The sequence below is a fragment of the Lampris incognitus genome, chromosome 2 (assembly GCF_029633865.1).
Source record: "Lampris incognitus isolate fLamInc1 chromosome 2, fLamInc1.hap2, whole genome shotgun sequence".
Lineage (NCBI taxonomy): Eukaryota > Metazoa > Chordata > Actinopteri > Lampriformes > Lampridae > Lampris > Lampris incognitus.
In genome coordinates, this window is record NC_079212.1 from 96,343,757 (window position 1) to 96,367,402 (window position 23,646).

At 47.5% G+C, this 23,646-nt stretch overlaps 1 protein-coding gene across 1 annotated transcript in view; it reads left to right on the forward strand.

Moving 5' to 3' along the window:
- bsnb (bassoon (presynaptic cytomatrix protein) b) overlaps nt 1-23,646 on the forward strand; it is an 88,432-nt gene that overhangs the window by 36,970 nt on the left and 27,816 nt on the right. The window contains exons 3-4 of the mRNA XM_056274013.1: nt 3,188-3,828; nt 3,928-4,090. Of these exons, the coding sequence (XP_056129988.1) occupies nt 3,188-3,828; nt 3,928-4,090 (804 nt within the window). The remainder of the gene's footprint in view (nt 1-3,187; nt 3,829-3,927; nt 4,091-23,646) is intronic.

A 23,646-nucleotide genomic window follows, 5' to 3' on the forward strand; every position in this document is an offset into this window, starting at 1 on the left:
TCGTGAGCCTGATGAAGATCTGATTGTATGAAGGTGTCAATTCTAGCTAGGTGTTGGGATTTATTTTTTTTTTATTTTCTGGTACCCACTTACTCCTGACTGTCCCCTAGGGTTCATCTCCCATCCCACCCTCTCTGTTTCTGTGACTGACAGTAAAAACCCTGTCATCTTTATGTAGAGGATCGGCAGGGGGCCAAGCACAAGGCTAAGATCCTGCCAAGCCTGGGACTGACTTTGTCTGTCTGTATATTTATCTAACTGACTGAGTGACTGACTGATTGACTGAAAGACATTTAAGCTGATAGGCAGACAGGCTTGCTTACCTGTCAGCTCAGCAGTTACCACAATGGGTTCACATGGGGGGGGGATGTCATCCTGTGACAGGCTCTGCTATGAATGCACCATCTCATTAATCAGTGGAGTCGCAGCCAAATAATTAGCACAATGCAAAAAAGAAATTTCATTTGTGTTGGTTTTATAATTATGTCCACAGGGGCCAGAATTTGTTTGAATATCTGAGGCACTTCAGTGCCTTCCCTTTCCCCACGATGAGAAAGCCAGTGTTCGCAAACAATCTTGGCTAACCAAGTTGTGCAGTTTAGTTTTGCAGCATACATTATGTAATCTTATACATGAAATTGTACAACAACATAGACGGCAATAGAGAAAGGCCAAAAAGGGGGTGTCATTAAACAAGAAACTGGCTCAGTTCTAGATAACGTTAGCTATTTTGTACTAATTTCTCAAACCCAAAAACTATGAGTCGTCATGTTTGATGGATGAGCTACTGTCTCAAAAAAGACACTTTTATGAATATAACGTCCTTTTTATTAGGTAGGAGGTGACGCTGTGAACCTGACATTTGATGTTGGGTCATGGTGGAAATTTTGAAGTCTTATGGGGAAAATGTGACACAGGGCAGGTTTGAAATGGACCAGCTAACACACGGACCAATGAAAGGATCAGATGTTTCAGCAGATGCTGAATAATGTGATTACCGCAGGTGATATAACGTATACAGCCTTCGGGATCTGGACTAGCACACAAGATATTGTCTGTGTTTCAGCATTAATGTCAAAGGGAAATGCTTAACAGCTCTGCATGAGCTAACCCATGTTGTTCTCATCAAAGGCCCCGCCATGTGTCAGATATTCTGATTTTTTAGCAATTTGTGTATGTTTGTGTTTGTAGACCTGTACACTGTGGGTAGACTGTGGCTCCTTCTTGTGTCTCCATCTTAAAAGATGTATGCTATTCGGGCGTCCGGGTGGCATGGCGGTCTATTCCGTTGCTTACCAACATGGGGATCGCCAGTTGGAATCCCTGTGTTACCTCCTGCTTGGTCGGGCGTCCCTACAGACACAATTGGCCGTGTCTGCAGGTGGGACGCCGGATGTGGGTATGTGCCCTGGTCGCTGCACTAGCGCCTCCTCTGGTTGGTCAGGGTGCCTGTTCAGGGGGGAGGGGGAACTGGGGGGAATAGCGTGATCCTCCCGCGCACTACGTCCCCCTGGCGAAACTCCTCACTGTCCGGTGAAAAGAAGTGGCTGGTGACTCCACATGTATCGGAGGAGACATGTGGTAGTCTGCAGCGCCCCCCCCCCGGATCGGCAGGGGGGGTGGAGCAGCGACCAGGATGGCTTGGAAGAGTTGGGTAATTGGCCGGATAAAATTGGGGAGAGAAAAAAGGGGGTAGGGGAACCAAAACAAAGGTGTATGCCAGGGGTGGCTAACCATGTGCCATGGAGAGCCATGTGTATGCAGGTTTTCATTCCAGCTGGACGCCACACCAGGTGAGTTCACTGATTAGCAACCCTTCAACCAAAGAATGTATCAGTGAAATCCCCTGGTGTGGAGTCGGGTTGGAATGAAAACCTGCATACACATGGCTCTCCATGGCACATGGTTAGCCACCGCTGATGTATGCTATTCAGGTGGAGTAGAAGGCTTTGAATGAACGCTCCACAAAAATGGCCTGTGTTTGTCAATACGCTGCAGTCATAGATAGGCCTGCAGAGATGTCAAATCTAACACCTGGTTTACACTTGGCCAAATGCGTCCCAGACCACCTCGGCAAGTGGTTTGAGTAACCGGTTCACAAAACGTTTTGGTGGTCGTTTACACTTGTATTTAGCGCTGTCCACTTGTGATCCGATCGCAAAGAACGCATTTTAAAACCAAGTGTAAACGCGGTGTGAGGTGTAAAGGACAGGAACAGAGGTGGGCACCACACCCCTCTGCGTCCTCAGCCTTCCCTTCCCACCTTATCTTTGTGATCTTCACCCTCCTTCCCTCCCACTGCACCCCCTTCACCACACACAATCTCTCTCTCTCTCTCTCTCTCTCTCTCTCTCTCTCTCTCTCTCTCTCTCTCTCTCTCTCTCTCTCTCTCTCTCTCTCTCTCTCTCTCTCTCTCTCTCTCTCTCTCTCTCTCTCTCTCTCTCTCTCTCTCTCTCTCAGCTAAGCCATTCATGACCTTATGTAATGACCAAGAGTCTAAAACAGCCATGGTAGTGCAGCAGCTGTCAAAGCACTGGGATGCCAATTACTGCAATGTGGCCATGTGCCACCACTGAGGCCTCCAGCTCACTTCCACCTTCTCATGTGCATGTGTGGAACAGTGAGACCAGGGTGAGGAGATGATGAAGATGGAGCTGTGAAGGAAGACAGTAAAAAGAATTGATGTCAGCGGGGGGAAACAGAGGAAGGAGGGCAGATGAATTGGAATGGGAAAGGAAGATGCAGACGAGGACGGCTGAGAGGGAAAGAGGGAGAAAGGTTGATGAGGAAAGACAGCATGTGTGAGAGACAGTAAGAAAGTATGAAAGAAAGAGAGAAACTGTGAGGGGTGTCAGAGGCTCTTAAAAGTCAGACTATTGGGAAAAGGCGACTTGTTTTATTGAAGAAATCCAGATATCTGCTCACCCATGTTTCGTTCTTCAATCAGGAACGTTGTTTTCCAGGAACAATATCATGCAGAAATACCACTAAACTTCCTCAGCAACATATTTTGCATTATGGTTGTTGGTTGTTAACCAATACCTAAGATTATTTGCCCTATTATCAAACGTTATCTTGTTGTTCCTTATGATTGTACAATGTCAAGCAAACTTTTGTAGAATGCTTGTGGTGTAGTGAAAGTGAAATATCACTCAGTAACTTTGTTGCGGACATTTTCTCCCCACAGATCCAGGAGTGGCTATGTCTGAACTGTCAGATGCAGAGAGCTTTGGGGATGGACATGACCACGCCACGCTCCAAGAGTCAGCAGCAGTTACACTCTCCTTCTCAACCGGCCAAACCAGATCCTTCCACTCAGCCTGATCCCCAGACACAGGCCCAAACCCAGCCCCAAACACAGACCTCGCCTCAGCAGCAACCTCCAACGCAGCCCCACAAAACGCCTGCCGCTAACAAACAGACTGGTCCAGCTGGCCCAGGCCAGCAACAGGTTAAGCTGCCCCCTGGGGCAGTTCCTCTCCCTGGCATGGCCAAGGCCCCATCCCAACCTGACCTGTCCCACAGCTCCCCCGCCCACCAACCCCATCATCCACGCCAGGATCAGACCCGCAGCGCGGGGAGCTCTCCGTCACGGCAGCCCCCACCTCCAGAGCAGACATTTGGGAAGCTCTTTGGCTTTGGTGCTTCTCTGCTCAACCAGGCCAGTACTCTCATATCAGAGACTGCTCAACCCCAGCAACAGCCTCCCAAACCGGCCCCCAAACCTGGAGGGACACAAGGTCTGGGGACTGGGGCTGGAAAACCCCCAGGACAACATCACCCTGCTCAACAAGGACCCCATGGACCCCTTCAACAACAACAACAACAACAACAACAACAGCAACAACAACAACTGCAACTGCAGCAGCAGCAACAGCAACAACAACTGCAGCAGCAGCAACAGCAGCAGCAGCAGCAGAAGCAGGCTCACCAGGACTTCTCCTCCAAGCCCAAGATTTGCTGTCCTCTCTGCAAGACAAACCTCAACGTTGGCAACACTGCAGAGCCGCCCAATTACAACACCTGTACACAGTGCCATGCCCAGGTGTGCAACATGTGCGGCTTCAATCCCACCCCACATCTAGTCGAGGTAAGACTCCGACAGCAACGCGTTCCGTTTGTTTTTCCGGCCGTATGCGAAAAAGTAGATGCGTTCTGTCAACTCAGTGCAAAGCCACAGCAGCTTAGCTAAATTAAATGATTCATCAAAGTCTTGTAAAATGCTGTGTCATAGTGCGGTGGTGTGTTGTGTCTCAGTTTCTGGCTGCCTGGTCTCGGAGTGAAAAACTGTGCTTTATAGAGGCTCCCTATTGGCTTGATTCAAGCGCTTGGCTTCAGGAGCTGTCATGTGACCTAAGCTGGCCTGAGTTAGCGTTAGCCCCGAGGTTCTCCAGGATTTCTTATTTCTCTGAGCTGCTCCCATTTTTTTTCTCCCTCCTTTGTATTTCTCAACGGTGAACTGTAATTGGCCGGCACTAGTCCTCATTGTTGTGGAGGTCAATGAAGAAATGCAGTGGTCTTACAGGAAAACAACTTTTCACACCAGCGCAGTCATTACAGTTTATACTTTTCTCTCTTTCTCCCTCTCAATCTATCTGTCTCTCTGTCTGTTTGTCATGGCCAGTTGTATATTCAGCAAAGAGAAGCCCTAGCAATGACGTGTCACATCAGTCAGCAGTCTCCCTCGTGCCCGGACAGAAAGATACGGCTTATCTGCAGGACATAGGGTCTTATCAAATCTGATTTAACAGCTGGTCTTGCTAGTAATTTGCCGTGCCACACTCATGTCATGTCACCGACAGGTCAGCGGAGTGCACCTTCGTCTTCTTACCTTGCCGGAGCGCTCCTCGTCCTCCCTCTCATTGAGAAAACAGCTTTTTAGAGGAGAGGGTTTTTATTCTTTCAACAGGCAAGTAGGTTTAATTATGCAAATCAAGAACGATAGCAGTAATAACAGGCTTTCGGCAGAGCGTTGGATTTTTATGAGCGTGCCATGTCTTTCCCAGCATCTGCTTGTCACTGCCACAGGCACTGGCCATTCATAGATTGCTATGGCAACAGAGAGATATTGTTTGTCAGGCGTTGCTTTCATGCTTGGCATGCTAAGGTACCGAAAGTTCACCGAAAACTTAAAAACTGCTGGTACTTTGTTTTCACAACAGACTCTGTTATTAGGTCTGTCCTATTTCTGCCCCGCCGCCTATGGTCCACGACCCAGTTCAGCATATGGTGCTTTCACTCTGAACCTGTGAACAATTTTGTTTTCATTCCATGTGAGCAGGGAGGTGGGGTGCCCCAGAGTGTGTGTTTGTGTGCGTGTGGGGGGGGGGTTATCCCTTGGGCAGGGGAGGGGGGGTGGTGGGTTATCCCTTCCAACTTTTAATCTGTGTCCCTCAGTTTGATTTTCACAGTCCGTTTGTTCAGTCCTCCCCTTATTCTCATCCAATCTCCTTCAATTTTCCATGTAGTTGTGACTGCCCCCTTGGTCTCTCTGTGAGGCCTTGGGGACGAGGCCTGCGGCTGCACTTCTGAAAAAGAAGGAGTGGTTTCACACTCACTCTTGTTTCTGAGAGGGCATACTTTGAGTGTAATTGGGAAACCTGGAGCTGGCTGCAAAACAAACTTGGTACATACCTGCAGGGGTTAAAGTGGGATTTGGTAAGTGGGGGATCTCTGTATTAGAGAGGTGGGCAAAAGTGCGGGAGTGATAGTCGGCCCCAATACTGCGTCTCAAATCAGGAAATTAACCCTACGAGCACATGCACACACACACACACTACATACTCAATAAATCACTGGCTACATGTTCAATTTAAAAAATGAAATGCATTTTAATCAGTCTTTTGTATTAGTTGAAAGTGCCACTGAACAGACTTCATGAATTTACTAATAGTCATCACAACATTTAATGTTCCAATTCCAATCATAATATAAAACAAACCAGTTTTTCAGCAATAAAAATTGAATGCTGAAACAAGCTAATAATAGCTACCGGTAGCTAACGTTTGCTAGCTAGTTAGTTATTTGAATGAAAATATTGCATGGCCAGAGCTAAGGTTGGACAAACATAACTAGCTAGCTACCGGTAACGTTACCAGACACTACCGATAGTTAGCTTGCCTAGCAGCATTCAAACAACTAGCCAGCAACGTCAGCAACTAGCTAGCAACGTTACCGGGTGGAAGATAGTTAGTTGGCTTGCTAGCTAATGTTACGTTCGCTGACGTTAGTTGCTTGAATGAAAACCACAGCAGAGCTAGACAAAACTATTGGAAATACTATTGGAAATACACTGAAGATACTCACTCTTTATGCCCCCCAATCCAAGATAATAGTGCAGGTAGCAGGTTGACGCTCTCTCGAGTCTTGTCTGCCTGGTGCGGTGAACTGACCCTGACCCGTGAGTGTGAAGCCAGTCTCTTTTGATGTCAAGTCTGGTGAAGCCAGACAGCAGGCAGGTGCGGGTCACGTGAGGACGCGATATCATTCAAACTTTTAGAAAAAGTAAAGTAGTATAAAAATAGAAGAACGACTTTATTTGCGATTTATTTTGTAATGCTTGTGAATTGGCTGCATCATGTTTTTTGTTTTAAATTTTACTGTGACAAAAAGGTTGAAATTACTCCTGTCTACAGAGTGCCGGATCTCAGCTCCGGTTGACTTGGGGGAGGAGGGGAAGTGCCGGTGTCGGGATCCGGGTAGCTCCGGCCCACTTTAATCACTGCATACCTGGCACAAAACAGAGGAGTAAGAAGTTAGCATGCCTGCTGACCAATCAGCATTCAGCATCACACATCTGACCAATCGGCATGCAGGTATTATATTTGATCATAGGCTAGCTTTCACTGCCTAGCGTTAACTAAACACAATCTCTACAATAAGGGACGGTTTACCCATCTGAAGATATTTGGTCTGTGTAATCGTTGCCCACGAAAGCTGATATAGATACCATTTCATTTTGTGAGTCATGATGATTGGCCTACAGGTATTACACGGATAACCAGCCATCCACAACAGAGTTGTGTGGAATGGTTAAATGACACACAGCTCTTATGAATTCGGCATACGCGGCCTAATCCATGAAATTACAATTTCTGTCAGATTATGAGTGACACCGACATGATTCATAATTTATACAGTGCAAATGAAACTGTACCGCATCATGCAGAACTGGACTCATCCTCCTTTTTAAATCCTGAAGATGGTGGGAACAGAGGGGAAGAAGGCGCCGGTGCGTATGGGGGAGAGTGTGGGAGAAAGAAGAAGGGGGGGTAGGAGGGGCGCCAATGATGAGTGAGAAGGAGGGCTTGTTTGTTAGGTGGCAGAATATTTCACATTTATTACTGCTGAAAATCCATGCTTGCCTCTAAGGAGACAAGATGTCCTGGTTTTGAGAATGTTTCCTTCCAAGCTTAGCTTCTCAAGGAGATGAAAGCACCAGTCTTTGCTGACCGATAGATAGCTAGATGGATAGATGGACACTCACACATCCGCTCTTGACATGCATATATCTCACACACTTCCATACTTTCTCCTGAGCTCTCTCTCTCTCTCTCTCTCTCTCTCTCTCTCTCTCTCTCTCTCTCTCTCTCTCTCTCTCTCTCTCTCTCTCTCTCTCTCTCTCTCTCTCTCTCTCTCTCTCTCTCTCTCTCTCTCTCTCTCTCTCCTTTTCATCACTGACCGGTGCAGTGTAATTTAAATTGCACAGGGGTTGTCTCTGCCCAGCTTTTCATTTAATGTGCCTGTAGGTAGGGGGGAGTTGAACACGGTGTTTTAAGTTACAGTTCTTACATTATCACATTAGTTTTCTGATTTGCTCGCTGTCTGTTCCCACCGTCAGGCCCGCTTACCGACTCGACTCAGTTAGCTGTAATGACAGACAGCCAAATGAGCGCTCTGTTTGTGATGGGGGGGGGCTGGGGGGGCTCTGAGTGGATCATTAGTGAAAGGACTGAATCTCTCATAGAAACTGATGAAAAAGTGCGGAGGAACAGAAAACGTTGCTTATCAATTATTCAGCGAGGGAGAACATTATAAATAGTTCATGAAATGTGGAATGGGTAAGCGCTGTGTTTGATTCCTCACGTCGCATCAGGTCGGTGGGTGCATGTGAGTGTGTATGTTCATGTGCTCGAGCCAACATGGCATGTTGGGAGAAAGTTTTATTGGAGGTAGTGGGGCCAGATGTGTGTTTTTTTTTTCTTTTTGATTTTTGATTTTGAGATACTTTATTGATCCCCGTGGGGAAATTCCTCTCTGCATTTAACCCATCCTAGCTGTGTAGCTAGGTGCAGTGGGCAGCCGCCGTGCAGCACCAGGGGACCAACTCCTGGTCGTCTTGTCATGCCTCGCTCCGGGGCACAGTCAGGAGTACTAACCCTAACATGCATGTGTTTTTGATGGTGGGGGAAACCGGAGCACCCGGAGAAAGCCCACCGCAGACACGGGGAGAATATGCAAACTCCACATAGAGGATGACTTGGGATGACTTTCTCTAGCAGCACATAGAAGATTATTATTATATAGATTATACACACACACACACACACATATAAACATTTTTCCTTCTTGTAGGTTTAAAAAGATACTTCTCCTGGATCGAAGCTTGCATATACTAATGATCCCAAGAGCTATGCCGTCTGGAGCTTGGCTCCTGGTAGGGTCACCCAAGGCGGGTAGGTCAACGGGAGGTTCCAGATGAAGCGCGATCCAACAAAGACCCCAACAGCGGAACTTGTGGAAGGTGTCTCCAGGTCACAATGGCAGTGAAGGCGGATGAAGGCTGCAACAGAGGGTGGTCCCCAATTGTCTTGGTTCTCCATACCATTGGACTCTGGCCACCCCCTGCCAAGAACTGTGTGGTGGCTGCAGGTGCTTCAGCCACTCCACGTAAAAAGCTGTCATGCACGGGCGTCCCAAAGGGCAGTCATACTTGACCCCGATTGATCACCGATGATGATGATGGTGATTAAAAGATAACACTGATGGATTTTCAGTTTCTTTCAAGACTCTGTTTCACAACCTGATAGGTTAGACAAGACTCCAGGTTGATTTGCCCACATCCCAGTGGTGTGTTTGGGAAAGTTTGCCCCAGGGTTAAAGTTCTCTAAGAGCTGGCATCCATTCCAGTTCAGCCCTCACAGGTCTGGCTCACTGACCTACTCACAGACAGTGGTGAGGTCTGCCAGGTCGGTTGGCTGGCTCCCAGTGTTGCAGACTAGCTGCTTCATTGACAAGAGAACAGAGTTGAACTGAGTGTAATAACATGCTCACATCAAGGTAATTATCTACAAATTCTTAATAACTGTCATTCCACCCAATAATTACTCACATGTTATGTTTTGATTAGTAGCATGTTAACATGTTATTAGTGGTCATGACAGACCTGGAGATTGATATCAGTCTGGTTGGTGGTCTTTTGGCAGTCTAGGGGGTGTCTTTGTTTGACCCACTATTTGACCCACAAATGCTAAAATGTAGGCCTACCACACAATTACTGTTTTTGTTCCTACACTGTTGCTTGTATTACACACATGCATGCATGCATGCATGCAAGCACACACACATAAACACAATAGACCTATCTGTATAATGCACTAAGTAAATGCAGTCAGGGAATGACACAGTTAATATACTCTATATAATAGTGTATGAGCAGAATTTATTAGCAAACAGTTGGTATGCACTGTGAACTAGCGATGCATGGGTCGGGGTTTTTTAATACCCGCTAAAATATGCATTAATTAACCACCGGAACCCGACCCGACCCGCTAACCTCCAAATTTAGCCTAGGCTACAGCAGTGTTGCATTATTTTGTCTATGGGCTGTTTGCCCACAATAATGCACTGATGGGGGTTATGTGGGCTGACATTTTTGAGCTGGCGAGGACTCTGGCGGCACTGTTCTGAATGAGTTGTAGACTGTTGATCCTACCCTTCCTCCTCTCCCGCTGCCTCTGGACATGGCCTTCCCCCTCTCCTTCTCTTTCGCCCAACAGTAGTGTAGTTTCCACCGGCACCCTGCTGGCCAACAGTACCGCTGGCGGTCGTTGGTTAACCCGGGCCTCGACCGATCCGGTATGGAAATCTGATTTATGATCTGCATACATCTCTGTTTAGTTTCAATTTTTACAAACGACTCCTCGCCTGCCGCCCAATGACTGCTGGGATAGGCTCCAGTGTCCCGGTGACCCTGAGAGCAGGATAAGCGGTTTGGATAATGGATGGATGGATGGACAGTAGTGCAGTGCAATATGTCTTTATTCATGCTCAGTAATCCAGGTAAGAAATTCAAGGAAAGTTGAATCAGTTCATCTGGACACAACGTTCATTGAGAGAGAAACGTTTCATCACTCATCTAATGCCCCTTTTCCACTACATGGTACTGGCTCGACTCGACTCAACTCGCCCTTTTTTCGTTTTCTATTACTGGAAAGTACCGGCATTTTGGTAACCATTGCCACTTTTCTGGTACCACCTTTGTTGAGGTTCCAAAAAAAAAAAACTGGAGCGGGTACCAAAATCAATGCAGACCTCTGATTGGTCAGACAAATGCGTCACTGCGTCATTTTGCGTGATGCGTCATCAATGTGCGCATGGGATATCACCCGGCATTTTTAAATGCCGAAGCAGTTCAAACGGGGTTATCTTAAAAGTACATTTTGAAACTGAAAAAAAAATGAAGAGCCGAAAATCCAGGGGGTACTGTTACGGTAATGGAAAACGACAAGAAGCGAGTCGAGTCGAGTTGAGCCGGTACCATGTAGTGGGAAAGGGGCATAAGTGACATCTTCAGTCTCAACTGACTGCAGGTATCCCCACCCCTTATAAACAATACAGTGGCATAACGACCGAAACCAACGATCAGTTTCATATGCAAATTGCCCTGAGCATTAATTAGAGTTTCACTAGCCATGTGTACTATTCACAGAGGATTTAAGAATGGTTGCAATCACAGCATTGTAAGATGATGACAGATGTACTCTTGCCCCCCCCCCCCGGTTCAGGGATGGTTGTTCCCTCTTAACATAGACGGCCTCTTTCACTCCCCCTTCGAACCAGTGTTCCTCCCTATCCTCATCATTGAAAGAGTGGCCACTGGCCAGTAAGTGGGTGTAGACTGTGGAGTCCTGGCCTGATACGTTAGCTCTTCTGTGTTGTGCCATCCTCTTAGCCAGCGTATGTTTTTTAAGTAAGAGTAGTGCTGTACCACTGCCTTTGGGGAGCAGAGTGAGAAGGCGGAAGGAAAAGTGGTCCCTATCCTATACAACAATAAAAAATGAATAAAAATAAAGAGTGTGTGTGTGTGTGTGTGTGTGTGTGTGTGTACATACACACAGGGTGTTGTGATGCGTCTAGTGCAGCAGTGTGAAGTTGGAGGGAAGGTGCATGTGTTCTTCCAACCCGCTTGTGTCCTTCCTGCCCTTAGCTTGCTGCCGCTGGCTAGCCTTTGTGGCGAATAGGGAAGCATCCTAGCGTGTAAGCCTTCCCTTGCCAGTACATAGCCTCTCCTTCACCAAGACTCCTGCCAGGCCTCCCCGTGGCCACACATGGTAACTGGGGTCTTGTGGCCCCAGGCTAACTTGGCAGGGGATCTCGGAGCAGCAGTGGGCCCCAGAGATATGGTGTGCAGGCCCACCCTGGTGGACATGCCCTGGCACCTATCAACCACTGCCCCGCTGCCTTGTGGGTGAGTCTGGAAGACATAAGGCTAAGGGAGCTTACCCCAACAGAAAAGCAAGCTGTGGCGGCACGCTTCGAGGCGGTTTCCGAAAAACTGGATTTCCGGCAGCCCCTTGCAGTTGTGTGGAGGTGCCGGTCGTCTAGGGATCCCCCTTGCCATCGGAACCATCTCCTCTACAATCAAGTCATGTGGCGTTGGGAGAAGCGCACCCCCCATGCCACTTTAAAAACCATCTCTGCGCAGGTATCTTCTGCTATCTGAGTCCTCAAAGGACCCACAAATAGAAGAAGATGGTCATCATCGGGCACGATGGACAACCAGCAAGCAAGCAAAGTGTGTGTGTGTGTGTCTTTGTCTGTGTGTGTGTGTGTATATATATATATATTCCAATCATTTATCAAAGACAGTACCTGGTATCGATTTTTTTGATATGAGGATTGATTCTTAAAACCTAACCCTCGGGATTGGAATATCAATATTGTGGTATGAATCCGCACATTCCTACACTGCAAGTAACCTGTCATTAAAGATATTAACTGTGTGTGTGTGTGTGTGACTCTCTCTCTCTCTCTCTCTCTCTCTCGCTCTCTCTCTCTCTCACACACACACACACACACACACACACACACAACTCTTCTTTCTTACCAAAAAAAAAGAGTTTTGGCAGTGTAAGCAAAAGATAAGGATACCACATAGGGCAAAAACTCGTATTCGGAGGTGAAGCCTCAACGCTCTAAAAATTTCACAGACCAAAACCACAATTGTTAGCTGATCTGTGATATTTTCTAGGAAGCTTACCCGAACCTGGCAAGCCTGCGGGTGGGACCCGCATGACTGTTATAAAGTATGTAGGTGGTATGTGAGGAATAGGTGATAATGGAATACACAGGACGAGATTTGCCCTTTGAAACTGTTTATTTTTGAATCATCGCTACCGGTAAATGGACCGTGGTGTTGACTCAGCTGAAGAATCACTTATGCCTGTGAGCTATTCTTATTTATAAAAATGTTCTGAATTCTCCGTCCTTAAAGGGGGCTGGTTTCTCGAGCACTGTCGCAGATGCACACATTAAATCTTTAACTTCAATTACAGTAATCTTTGATGAACCTTTTTTGGTCAGCCCACCCAACTTTGCTGCAGACAGCTATACCCATAACGATACACCTGATATGATATGCTCACACAACATCTGTGCAAGAAAACCTTTGTGAACATGCAGGCCAGGGACATGGCCATCGTCACCTCACTGGTACTGCACAACGGCCTTTTCAGAACATTGTGGAACACAGTGGAAGTGTTAGTGAGGGTTGGCACCAGTTCGCATCTCCCTCAGGAGTCCCATCCAAAGCCAGATGGCTGTCGGCACCATCCATCCAAGCCTGCCACGCTCAGCCTGGTCCCTCCCAAAGGGGGTGATGATAGCACATGAATGAGGACCTCACACTCAGCTATCTTCATCTTATATTTCTTTACCCCTTTATTCTGCATGTGCTAATGTGCTAATGCAAGGCAACACACACATGGTATTGTGCTGAACACAATGCAGCATAGCTTGTTGATGTGAATGCATGCATGCCCACCCAAATACACTTGCACAAAAGCTTAGGTACTTACAGAGTACAAACAATTGGAATGGCGATTACTCGATGGATTACTCAAAACCGTGTTGTGTGACTACAAGCACAAACAATGCTTTCGCTCGTCTTGGAATGATAGTTGCTAATGACTTTAAATGGTAACACCGTTACGTCACCATACCAGCTGCTGATGAATTGTGGGAAATTGTTCATAACTTCACGGTGAAATAATGCAAAGGGAACTGAAAGTTGCAAATATTTGTGAGTGTTTTTAAGAAAAAATTTGTAATTTATTTTACAGATTACCACTTTGAATTAGCATGAAGTAATTTGCAATGGGATATGTAATGGTTTAAGTAAATTATTCTGCTCTACATAAACCCTCGGTTCAGAATTGATTTTTAGGTTCTCCTGTTTGTTGATAAAGCCTTAAATGGGCAAGCCCTCTCCTATATCACAGATCTTTTAACCCTCTAGCCCACCTCCAGGTCCCTCGGGTCAGCTGATTTGGGACTCCTGGCTGTCCCACTAAACTTAAGGTCAGGGGTCACCGGTCCTTTGCGGTTGCAGCCCCCAGACTGTGGAACAGCATCCCCCACCCTATCAGACCTGCCCCCTCCATCCACTCTTTTAAGTCCCGACTCAAAACTTACGTTTATTCTCTTGCATTTGAGTCCTGATGTGGCTGATTTCTGGCTTGTTTCTACGTCTATGTGTTGTTTATTGATGCCTACAAGCTATATGTGCCTTGTTGTCCGTGTTTCTTGTATTTGTGTTTTAGCTACCTGCTCTGGTCTGTACAGCACTTTGGTCAACGTTGATTGTTTTTAATGAGCTCTATAAATAAATGTGACTTGACTTGACTTGTCCCTCGCCCTCAATCTCTTGATCTCTGTCTCTGTCCAGCCCACCTTCCTGTTGTGGCCTTTCAAATGAATTAAGTGAATGGACTGTGTGATCCTATCCCCCCTCCCCAAGGTCCTGCCTCAATGGCAGAAATGCAGATGTAATCATATGAACTATTTCATCAGGACCACTGTCTGCCTCTATCTTACTCTACTGGGTCCCATTTTCATCACCGTGCACCGATTCAAAGACAACGAGCGTCAGCTGTATTAGATACTGCGTCCCCCATGTCTTCCCTCATGTCTGGATGCTTCTGTGCACTTTTCGACTCTTTGCACGTTTCGCTGCTCCTCGCCCTCCGTTCAGATTCCTTCGCCTCCTGTCTGTGTGCCTTAGTGGGAGCCTGCCTGCTGTCGACACATTGATTGAATTGGCAATTACTGCCGGTTGAATCGGTGGCGGTTGATGTCACACACAGGCACTCAGCCTCCTTCATGCAGTGGCCGAGCTGTTGATTTACCAGCAACGGCGAGGCAAAGTATTTTCAACATGTTCACATAAAACCCGGTCCATTATGTAGACTGTCTAATCTGTGAGGCGAGGTGGAGAAAGAAAAAGCAGAGGGCGAGAGAGACAGAGCACAGGGGGAAGGGACATAAAGAGAGAGAGAGATTGTGTACAACGACCTAATAGCTAAGGGTGTTTGGTGGCTGTAATCCCCGTTGAGGGAGTGTTGGAATCCCCCTGAGTACTGTGCCGAACCCCAGCCAGCATTGTAAAGATCCACCCTGACAAATGAGGGCCATCAGAGAGTAGCAAGCTTTCTTGGATGATTAATTGGCAAATTTGTCTGATTGAAGTATACAAACCATATGAGAAAAAAATAATGGGTAGGGGGTTTTGACTCAGACACTGTATTTTTCACGCAGCAGAATCCATCATGTTGGTTTGAGTCACTATTTGGAGTGTGTGGTTCAAATTCTTGCATCGTCATATTCTCCCTGAATATTATGTCGCTATGAGGTTTCAGCTCAAAAATTCAACACCACAGGAAGCTCAAGTGATGTACAGTTGGGACTACTTCCTGTTTGGATTAACGTAGCAAAAAAAACACAGCTGTTTTCTCATTTGGAAGGCTTAAACACCCCCCTCTGTCTCAGCCGTATGGTCTTTGTGCTCAGAAGCAGAAAGCGTGAGCTTACCCGTCACTGGAGTTACAGCATCTCTCCTCTCCTTCACCAGACGTCTTTCTCTGGTGTTAGCTCTGGTGTCCGTCCATACACACTGAGGCGAGGCTCCCAGTGCTGTTATGCCATTGGCCATACAGCCTCACCCAGTACCGGTGTGGGAAGATGGCGGTGCAAATTCACGTTTGCAGCGGCCTCATCCAGTACCGTCCATGCCGTGTCTTTGTCCACATCTAAGTTTGTCTTCGTTTGATGGCTGGGAGAGCTGGTGCTAGATCGGCTAGGAGAGCTTTCTCTGCTACTTCCTGTGGGCCCAGGGACCACAGCCCTGCCTGGAGCTGTGCCGGAGGAGGTAGCACCAACTCCTGTCTGACTGACAGGATGCGGAAGCGGGGCAGGCTAAGCTAGCCGATGCAGATCGGCAGTTCTGATAACACCAAGGGCGGTCTGACGGCGGCCTCGCCTAGCCTTGTTTGTTTTTTTAGCGTCGTCATGTGGAGTGTGGGGAGGTGTGTCGAAGGTGTCTGGCGGGGAGAGCTGGTGTTGGATTGGCTGAGAGAGCCTGGTCTGTTGCGTCCTGTGGGCCCAAGGACCATGGCCCTGACTGGAGCTGTGCCCGAAGAGGAAACACCAAGGGTGGTCTGACAGGATGCGGAAGCGGGGCAGGCTAAGCAAAGCTAACTGCTAGCCCATGTAGACCGGCGGTTCCGACAGTCATCCTGGCTGGTGCTCCTTCTCCTGGACAGTGATTTGTTTTTTAGATATATGTGTTAGTTTGGATATGTGTTCTTGTAGTTCGTGTAGTTTTTGGATATGTGTTTTTGTCTTTGTGCCGCACTGCTGTGGGCTGGGGGAAACGATGTTTTGTTTCATTTCATGCTTGCAAGTGCACGAAATGAAATGACGAAGCGTTTCTGATTGGTGTTTCTGAATCTGATTGTGAGATGAGGGACAGGTCTTTTTCTGTCACTAAGATTACTGTTATTATACATTTTTCGCCACCTCTGCTTTTCTGGACTGTGTTGTTGAGACCGACATGAACTATAGGCGAATAAGGACATGACGTAACAGAAAGTGCTCGGGTGGAACTCATGGGCAGTGCAAGTCTGCAAAACAAACCTGCACCAAAGAAACATTAATTTTTCTCGAGGCGTCTTTGAGGTCGGCCTCGATCTGTTCCAGACCTCGCCTGCGGCGCTATCAGCTCCTTTGATGAATGGCTTCTCAAGGAGCAGAGCGACCGTATAGAACTTAAGATTACCCCCACCGGTTATTTTCCACTCTACTTTTCTTGAGTGTCCTCCCTCTCCACCTTGCAACAGGCATGCTTTGAAGCCTGCAAGGGACCCCGGCATTTGCTTCATCACCTCCTCAGAAGTCATCATCGTCAAGGCCTGCTGGCTATGCAAAGCTCCAGGGATGTCGCAGGGCCCCTAGTTATGCCGTGTCTATCCCCGCTGTCGTAGCCACAGAGTTGGGGCGTAGCAGGCCTCCCACCCATGCTACTGGGCCGCCTTGTCTGAACACATCATTTCAGCCACCTCCGTGCTCCCGCACCACCTCCGGCATGCTATTACGCCCCCATAATGCTGGTATTGGTGAAGAAAGAGCAGGTTAGTTGAGTCTGTGCCGTGTTTATAGTGCCAGCGTATCAACTGCAAACAGTTTAAAGGTGGGCTACCCAAAGTGGGAGATTGTCTGTCACAAGGTTGTGTGTTGCTGCAAAATAAAGTGTGGCGAGCGAGAAGGAGAGAAGATAGACTTAGGGAGGCAGGAGATTGAAGAATTGAAATGAAAGGGATGAAACTCAGATATTACCTTTAACCTCTCGCTAATCTCCTCCAGCGCTGCAGCTGTCAGGCAACCCGCGGACGTCAACAGACCAGTTAGCCGGGGCTCGGTCTGCGGCTTTGAGCGGGGGACCTGTGTCTGGCAGCAGCAACAGCTATTGTCACAGCGAGGCCTCAGCACTCGGCTAAAGAGCTGATCCTTCCTCTGCCTCCATTAGCGCGGACAATGAAGGCTCGCCAGACCTGCGCTGCTGCTGTTGCTGCTGCTCGGGGCTCAGCGCAACACTCCGAGAGATGTGATGCGCCATCTTGAAACCATATTTATGAATCAATCATTCACAGTCGTACATGCATTCTTATGAAAACGTACAATTACAAGCACACAAATAAGTGGGAGACTTTTTTTTATTATTGCGTAATAAGTTGCTTGCATTTATGTTTGACGGCTGCCTTCTGCAAGCTCTCAGGTGAAGATGAAATATTAATAAGTAGATTAGTGAGCTCATGGTGCTATTTGGACCAGTTAAAGAAATATGGCTTAGGATGCTCCTGCAGAGATGTCTGCATTAAATCACCGCGTTGCTTTTTAAACTTTATTTCCTTCTGCATCCCCTCCGGGCGTGCAACCGTTTTAATCCTTACATTCATTTCCCCTCCCTCCTAAAAAATTATTTCTGATTTTTCCCCCAATTTTGTGGCCAATCAATTCCTATTTTAGTTCAAACACCCACCCCCGTACTGCATGCGTTCGCCAACTGCATGTCCCCGGCCGGCAGTTTCGAACGGGACCGCCTCGTAGCGAGGTGAATCCAGGCCGAACCACTGCTTTTCCCGACACACCCAGAGACGCGATCATGTGACGAACACAAGCCGACTCCGCCCCCCTCCCGAAGACAGCCCAATTATTGCTGCTTCATCGCGTCCGCCCATAGTCGGATCTGACGAGACCGGGGCGCGAACCCCTGCTTCCCAGTGGGCAACTGCATCGACTCAAAGCCGATGCTTAGACCGCTACGCCACCGCGGACCTTACATTTATTTTTAACACGGGCGACATCACCTCATTGCAAGGAAATGAACTATATTGTTTTTTAAGGAGATCGACCGTCTCTACACAGTTCAGATAGCCCACATTATGAGTTAATGCGGCGTTTACGGTGAGCGGAAAGGCCGTCGATTCTCCGCGGCTCATCCAGCCGATCTGCAAATGGGCTGATCGGCGGCACGCCGAGGACGTCCCCGCGCCGCTGGAATATGAATCAGCTGCGCGCCGTGCCTCGCGCCGCCAGCCGTAAGTTTCACGCTCTCACCCGCCTCAGTGGGACATCCATTTTGCATGAGACTCTTCTCAAAATGTGATTCTTCTGTTTACCACATTGTTCTTCAATGATTCATGTGTCTGTCGGTAGACGTTTTGTTTGATTTGGAACGACCCCCCCCCCCCGTAAGGTCTGCTGCCCTTCGTGCCGTCAGTGATTGGTCTGCCTGCCTGGGTGATGCTTTTATGTGTTGAATCGTCAGTATGTAGAGACCATCACCTCTCTCCAGTCACACAAACACCCCGCATGCAAATCACCTACGTGCACTGTGACCGCACCGGTGGAGATGTTCACACACACAGGGTACACACACACACACACACACACACACACACACACACACACACACACACACACACACATATATATATATGATCCAGTGAGTGAAGTAAATTCTTTATGAGGCAGGACAAGCCTGTTTCAAGCCATAAGCATCATCAGCTGTCAATAAAGCTGTGAAAGAACACACCGTTTACTGCCTTGTAATGCACATCACCTGTAGTGTCGAGTGGGGAAGGGAGCGGTGTCTATACTGCCATGCATGTTAACGGTATGCACACAGACACACACACGCCAAGTTAGACTGTAGATATATACTCACGCACGCATGCATGCACACACGTTGGCACACACACACACACACACACACAGGGTACATAGATCTATACAGATATATACTCACTCACACATACATGCACGCACACACACACAGGGTACATAAATATATACTCACTCACTTTCTCTCACACACACACACACACACACAGGGTACATAGATATATACTCACTCACTCACACACACACACACACACACACACAGGGTACGTAGATATATCCTCACACACACACACACACAGGGTACATAGATATATACTCACTCACACACACACACATGCACACACACAGGGTACATAGATATATACAGATATATACTCACACACGCATGCACACACACACACACACACGCACACACACAGGGTACATAGATATATACTCACTCACACACACACAGGGTACATAGATATATACTCACGCATGCACGCGCACACACACAGGGTACAGAGATATATACTCACGCACTCACACACACACACACACGGTACATAGATATATACTCACTCACTCACTCTCACACACAGACACAGGGTACATAGATAAATGGTACATAGATATATACTCACTCACTCACTCTCACACACAGACACACACACACACGCACGCACGCACACACACAGGCTCCCCGACCGACCAGAGGAGGCGCTAGTGCGGCAACCAGGACACATACCCACATCCGGCTTCCCACCTGCAGACACGGCCAGTTGTGTCTGTAGGGACGTCCGACCAAGCCGGAGGTAACACGGGGATTCGAACTGGCGATCCCCGTGTTGGTAGGCAACGGAATAGACCGCTACGCTACCCGGACGCCCCTATAAAGTGGTTTCTTTCTTTCTTTCTTTCTTCTCGTATAGGAGACTTATATGAGGACAGGTTTTGTGCGGACAGACCGCGTGTGCTTGGCGGTGAGAGGGACACCTGTTGTTGCTGCTGAAACAAACAGAACAGGACAGAATGAGCAAATGAAGAGCAACCTGACCCTCTGCCGCCCAGCCCAGGAGGGACGTAAAGCACAGACACAGGCTCAATGGCAAATGACAGACCGTTGTCTTACAGCTATGTATATGCTAGACTGTCAGTAGTCTCCGCTTGGCTTTGCAGAGCGGAGTAAAAAACAATATTACCTGCTCAAGACTGAGTCTGCAAAACTTGATGTTTCACTAAAAGCGTAAAAGACACCACACGGTGCTGTTGCTGTAGTGCTGGTCTGTCTGTGCTTGTACCACACGGTGCTGTTGCTGTAGTGCTGGTCTGTCTGTGCTTGTACCACACGGTGCTGTTGCTGTAGTGCTGGTCTGGTCTGGTCTGGTTTGACCAACAGTGATTTAGATCCATAAGCACTCAGAGACAGGAAGCGGCTGGAGCCTGTTGCCTACTGTAAACACCTTGGTAATGGACTTGTTTGTGCCTGGTACTCATGTAGTATTTATATGTGTGGGTGTGTGTGTGTGGGGGGGGGGGTTCAGGCTTAATGTCCTGCTTGTATGGCCAATATGTTTACTAAATTGTTGGCAATTTGGATGCAAAAATGTGTTGTTGGTTCTCCATCTATTGCATAATGCAAAGCGCGATATGCTGTTGAACTCACCTGTGTGTTAGCACCTCAGCCCCTGAGCACGTGAGCCAGCAGAACTCAAGCTCAAATACATACACACACACACACACACACATATGTACACATGCACATGCACACACATGCACACATGCATACACACACATGTACCCGCGCACACACGCGCACACACACGTGCACGTGCACACACGCACATGCACACACACATGCACATGCACACTCAAATGTGCACACACATGCACACGTGCGCACACACATGCACACACATACACACACATGCACACACACATATGCACACACATGCACGCATACATACACACACACACCCAGAGCACAGTGAAGACCATGGAGACGTTACAACACATGCTGTAACAAGGTAAATCCCCTCCAAGAGATGCAAGACAGACTGTGCAGGAACTTGTTAGCTGCGGTGCTTGCAGAAGCTTACACACACAGCACATATACTTCTCTCTCACCACACAGCCAGTCTGACCAGCAGGTGAAGTAGCCAAAGATTTTTACTCCATTTCTGTGGGTCCCGAAATGTATCTTTTCGCGTTGTTCTCGTTTCAAGTTTTCTCTCCTCCCCTGCTCCTCAGAGAGCACACTTGTTCGGAGAGGAGTCAGGTTATTTATAAGTCAGGATCGGAGGCCTGCTGCTCTAAATATTACATTCTTGGAAGGTTTTTGGACAGGGCTGAAATGTCAGGGTGGCTTTTCTTCTCTAGTTGGCGGCGACTCCCACTGAGCATTCAGAGAGCTGAATGGCCAACCCCCCCCCCCAGCTGGCCTGTAGGGCAGAACTAGTGTGGGTATGGTTAAAAAAAAGAAAAGTACTTATTACCCCAAAATAGCTGTTCGCCTACTCATCCTCGCTCTACCCACTCAGTCAAGTACGCTGTATGAGGCTGTTTGTATGGCATCGGGGGCTGTGGGGCATTATTAACGTCTCCTCTGCATTGGATGCACTGTACTATAAGTCAGTGGCTGTGTGGCTGTGAGTCCTGCTTGCTCAGTGGATGATCCTTCATTTCCTCACTAATCCGCATGCCTGGTCACATGGCGCCATTGAAGGAGTCCCGGGGATTGACCCACATACCTGCTGACTCGGACTGACCTGTCACAGTGCGCGGCACACTGCTGGGACATACGCTCGCTCCCGCTGTGCCCTGTGCACTTGGTAGTCTTACAGCACCGCTCATTCAGACACTGTGCCCAGGAATAGTAATAGGGATGGTGTGGTTGTTGTTGTTGTTGGTTTTTTTTTCGAAAACAGGATGATGGGGATTATGATAAGTAGCCATGCTGATCTCTCAACTCTTATTCTGAGTATTGGTACACTGAACACAAGACTGAATACAAATTTATCTAGGGTTGTTCTGACAAAAATTATCAGAGTGATTAAGATTCCCAGTTCTGCTAACTGTGATGACTTGCTGTCCTGTAACAGGCTCCCTGTACAGTTACATATGTGTTACAAGCGCCCTGTACAGTTACATATGTGTAACAGACCCCCCCTACAGTTACATATGTGTAACAGACTCCCTGTCCAGTTACATATGCGTAACAGGCTCCCTGTACAATTACATATGTGTTACAGGCTCTCTGTACAGTTATATATGTATAACATACTCCCTGTACAGTTACGTATGTGTAACAGACTCCCTGTACAGTTATATATGTGTAACAGGCTCTCTGTACAGTTATATATGTGTAACAGGCTCTCTGTACCGTTATATATGTGTAACAGGCTCCCCGTACAGTTATATATGTGTAACAGGCTCTCTGTACAGTTACATATGTGTAACAGACTCTCTGTACAGTTATATATGTGTAAGATGCTCCCTGTACAGTTAAATATGTGTAACAGACTCCCTGTACAGTTACATATGTGTAACAGGCTCCCAGTACAGTTATATATGTGTAACAGTACTGTACAGTTACATATGTGTAACATGCTCCCAGTACAGTTACATATGTGTAACAGTACTGTACAGTTAGATGTGTGTAACAGGCTCCCTGTACAGTTACATATATGTAACAGGCTCCCTGTATGTTACATATATGTAACAGGCTCCCTGTACAGTTACCTATGTGTAACAGGCTCCCTGTACAGTTACATATATGTAATAGGCTCCCTGTACAGTTACATATGTGTAACAGACTGCCTGTACAGTTACATGTGTGTAACAGGCTCCTTGTACAGTTACATGTATGTAACATACTGCCTGTACAGTTACATATGTGTAACAGGCTCTCTGTACAGTTACATATGTGTGCATGTGTGCTTTTGCTTTTGCGCATGCTCATGCGTGTCCTCATAATTTTGCGCATGCCATGTGCTTTGACACATCTTGTGTGTGTGTGTGTGTGTGTGTGTGTGTGTGTGTGTGTGTGTGTGTGTGTGTGTGTGTGTGTGTGTGTGTGTGTGTGTGTGTGTGTGTGAGTATATATCAGTGTACCCTGTGTGTGTGAGTAATAATAATAAACTTCATTTATTTCGCACCTTTTTAAACAACGTTACAAGGTGCCTTACACAACAGGATTAAATAATGCACATAGTCAAGATAAAACAACAAAATATGATGGAAATATAGGACATAATGCCAGATCCACTCCACAGATCAAGGTAAAACACTATCTATGTATGGTGTGCGTGTGTGTGTGTGCGTGTTTGTGCAACACCTTTCCCCACTCACCGTAAGCTCACCCCAGTCTCACCTGGTTGGCAGCGGGCCTGCATTGCACGTGGTAGTTAATAATTCACGGTGACCCCGCACACATCTGACCTTCACTCGTTACAAATTAATTAGGACCTCCTCTCCCGTGCACGCCGTTAATCTCGAGGAGACACAGAACCTAACAGTGTGTCTTGGTGATCTCCGCCTTCGTTGTTTATTCATCGTCCTCTCTACTCCGGCCGTTTGGTGTTGCGGCGGAGGTTGGTCAGGGTCGGCGTGGTTTTCCCCTGCTCTCTGTTCAGTCCTCAAAACGTTGTGATACTCAAGCGAGCGAGGGCGGAACCTTCGATGGGACAGAAGAAGAGAGGGAAATTG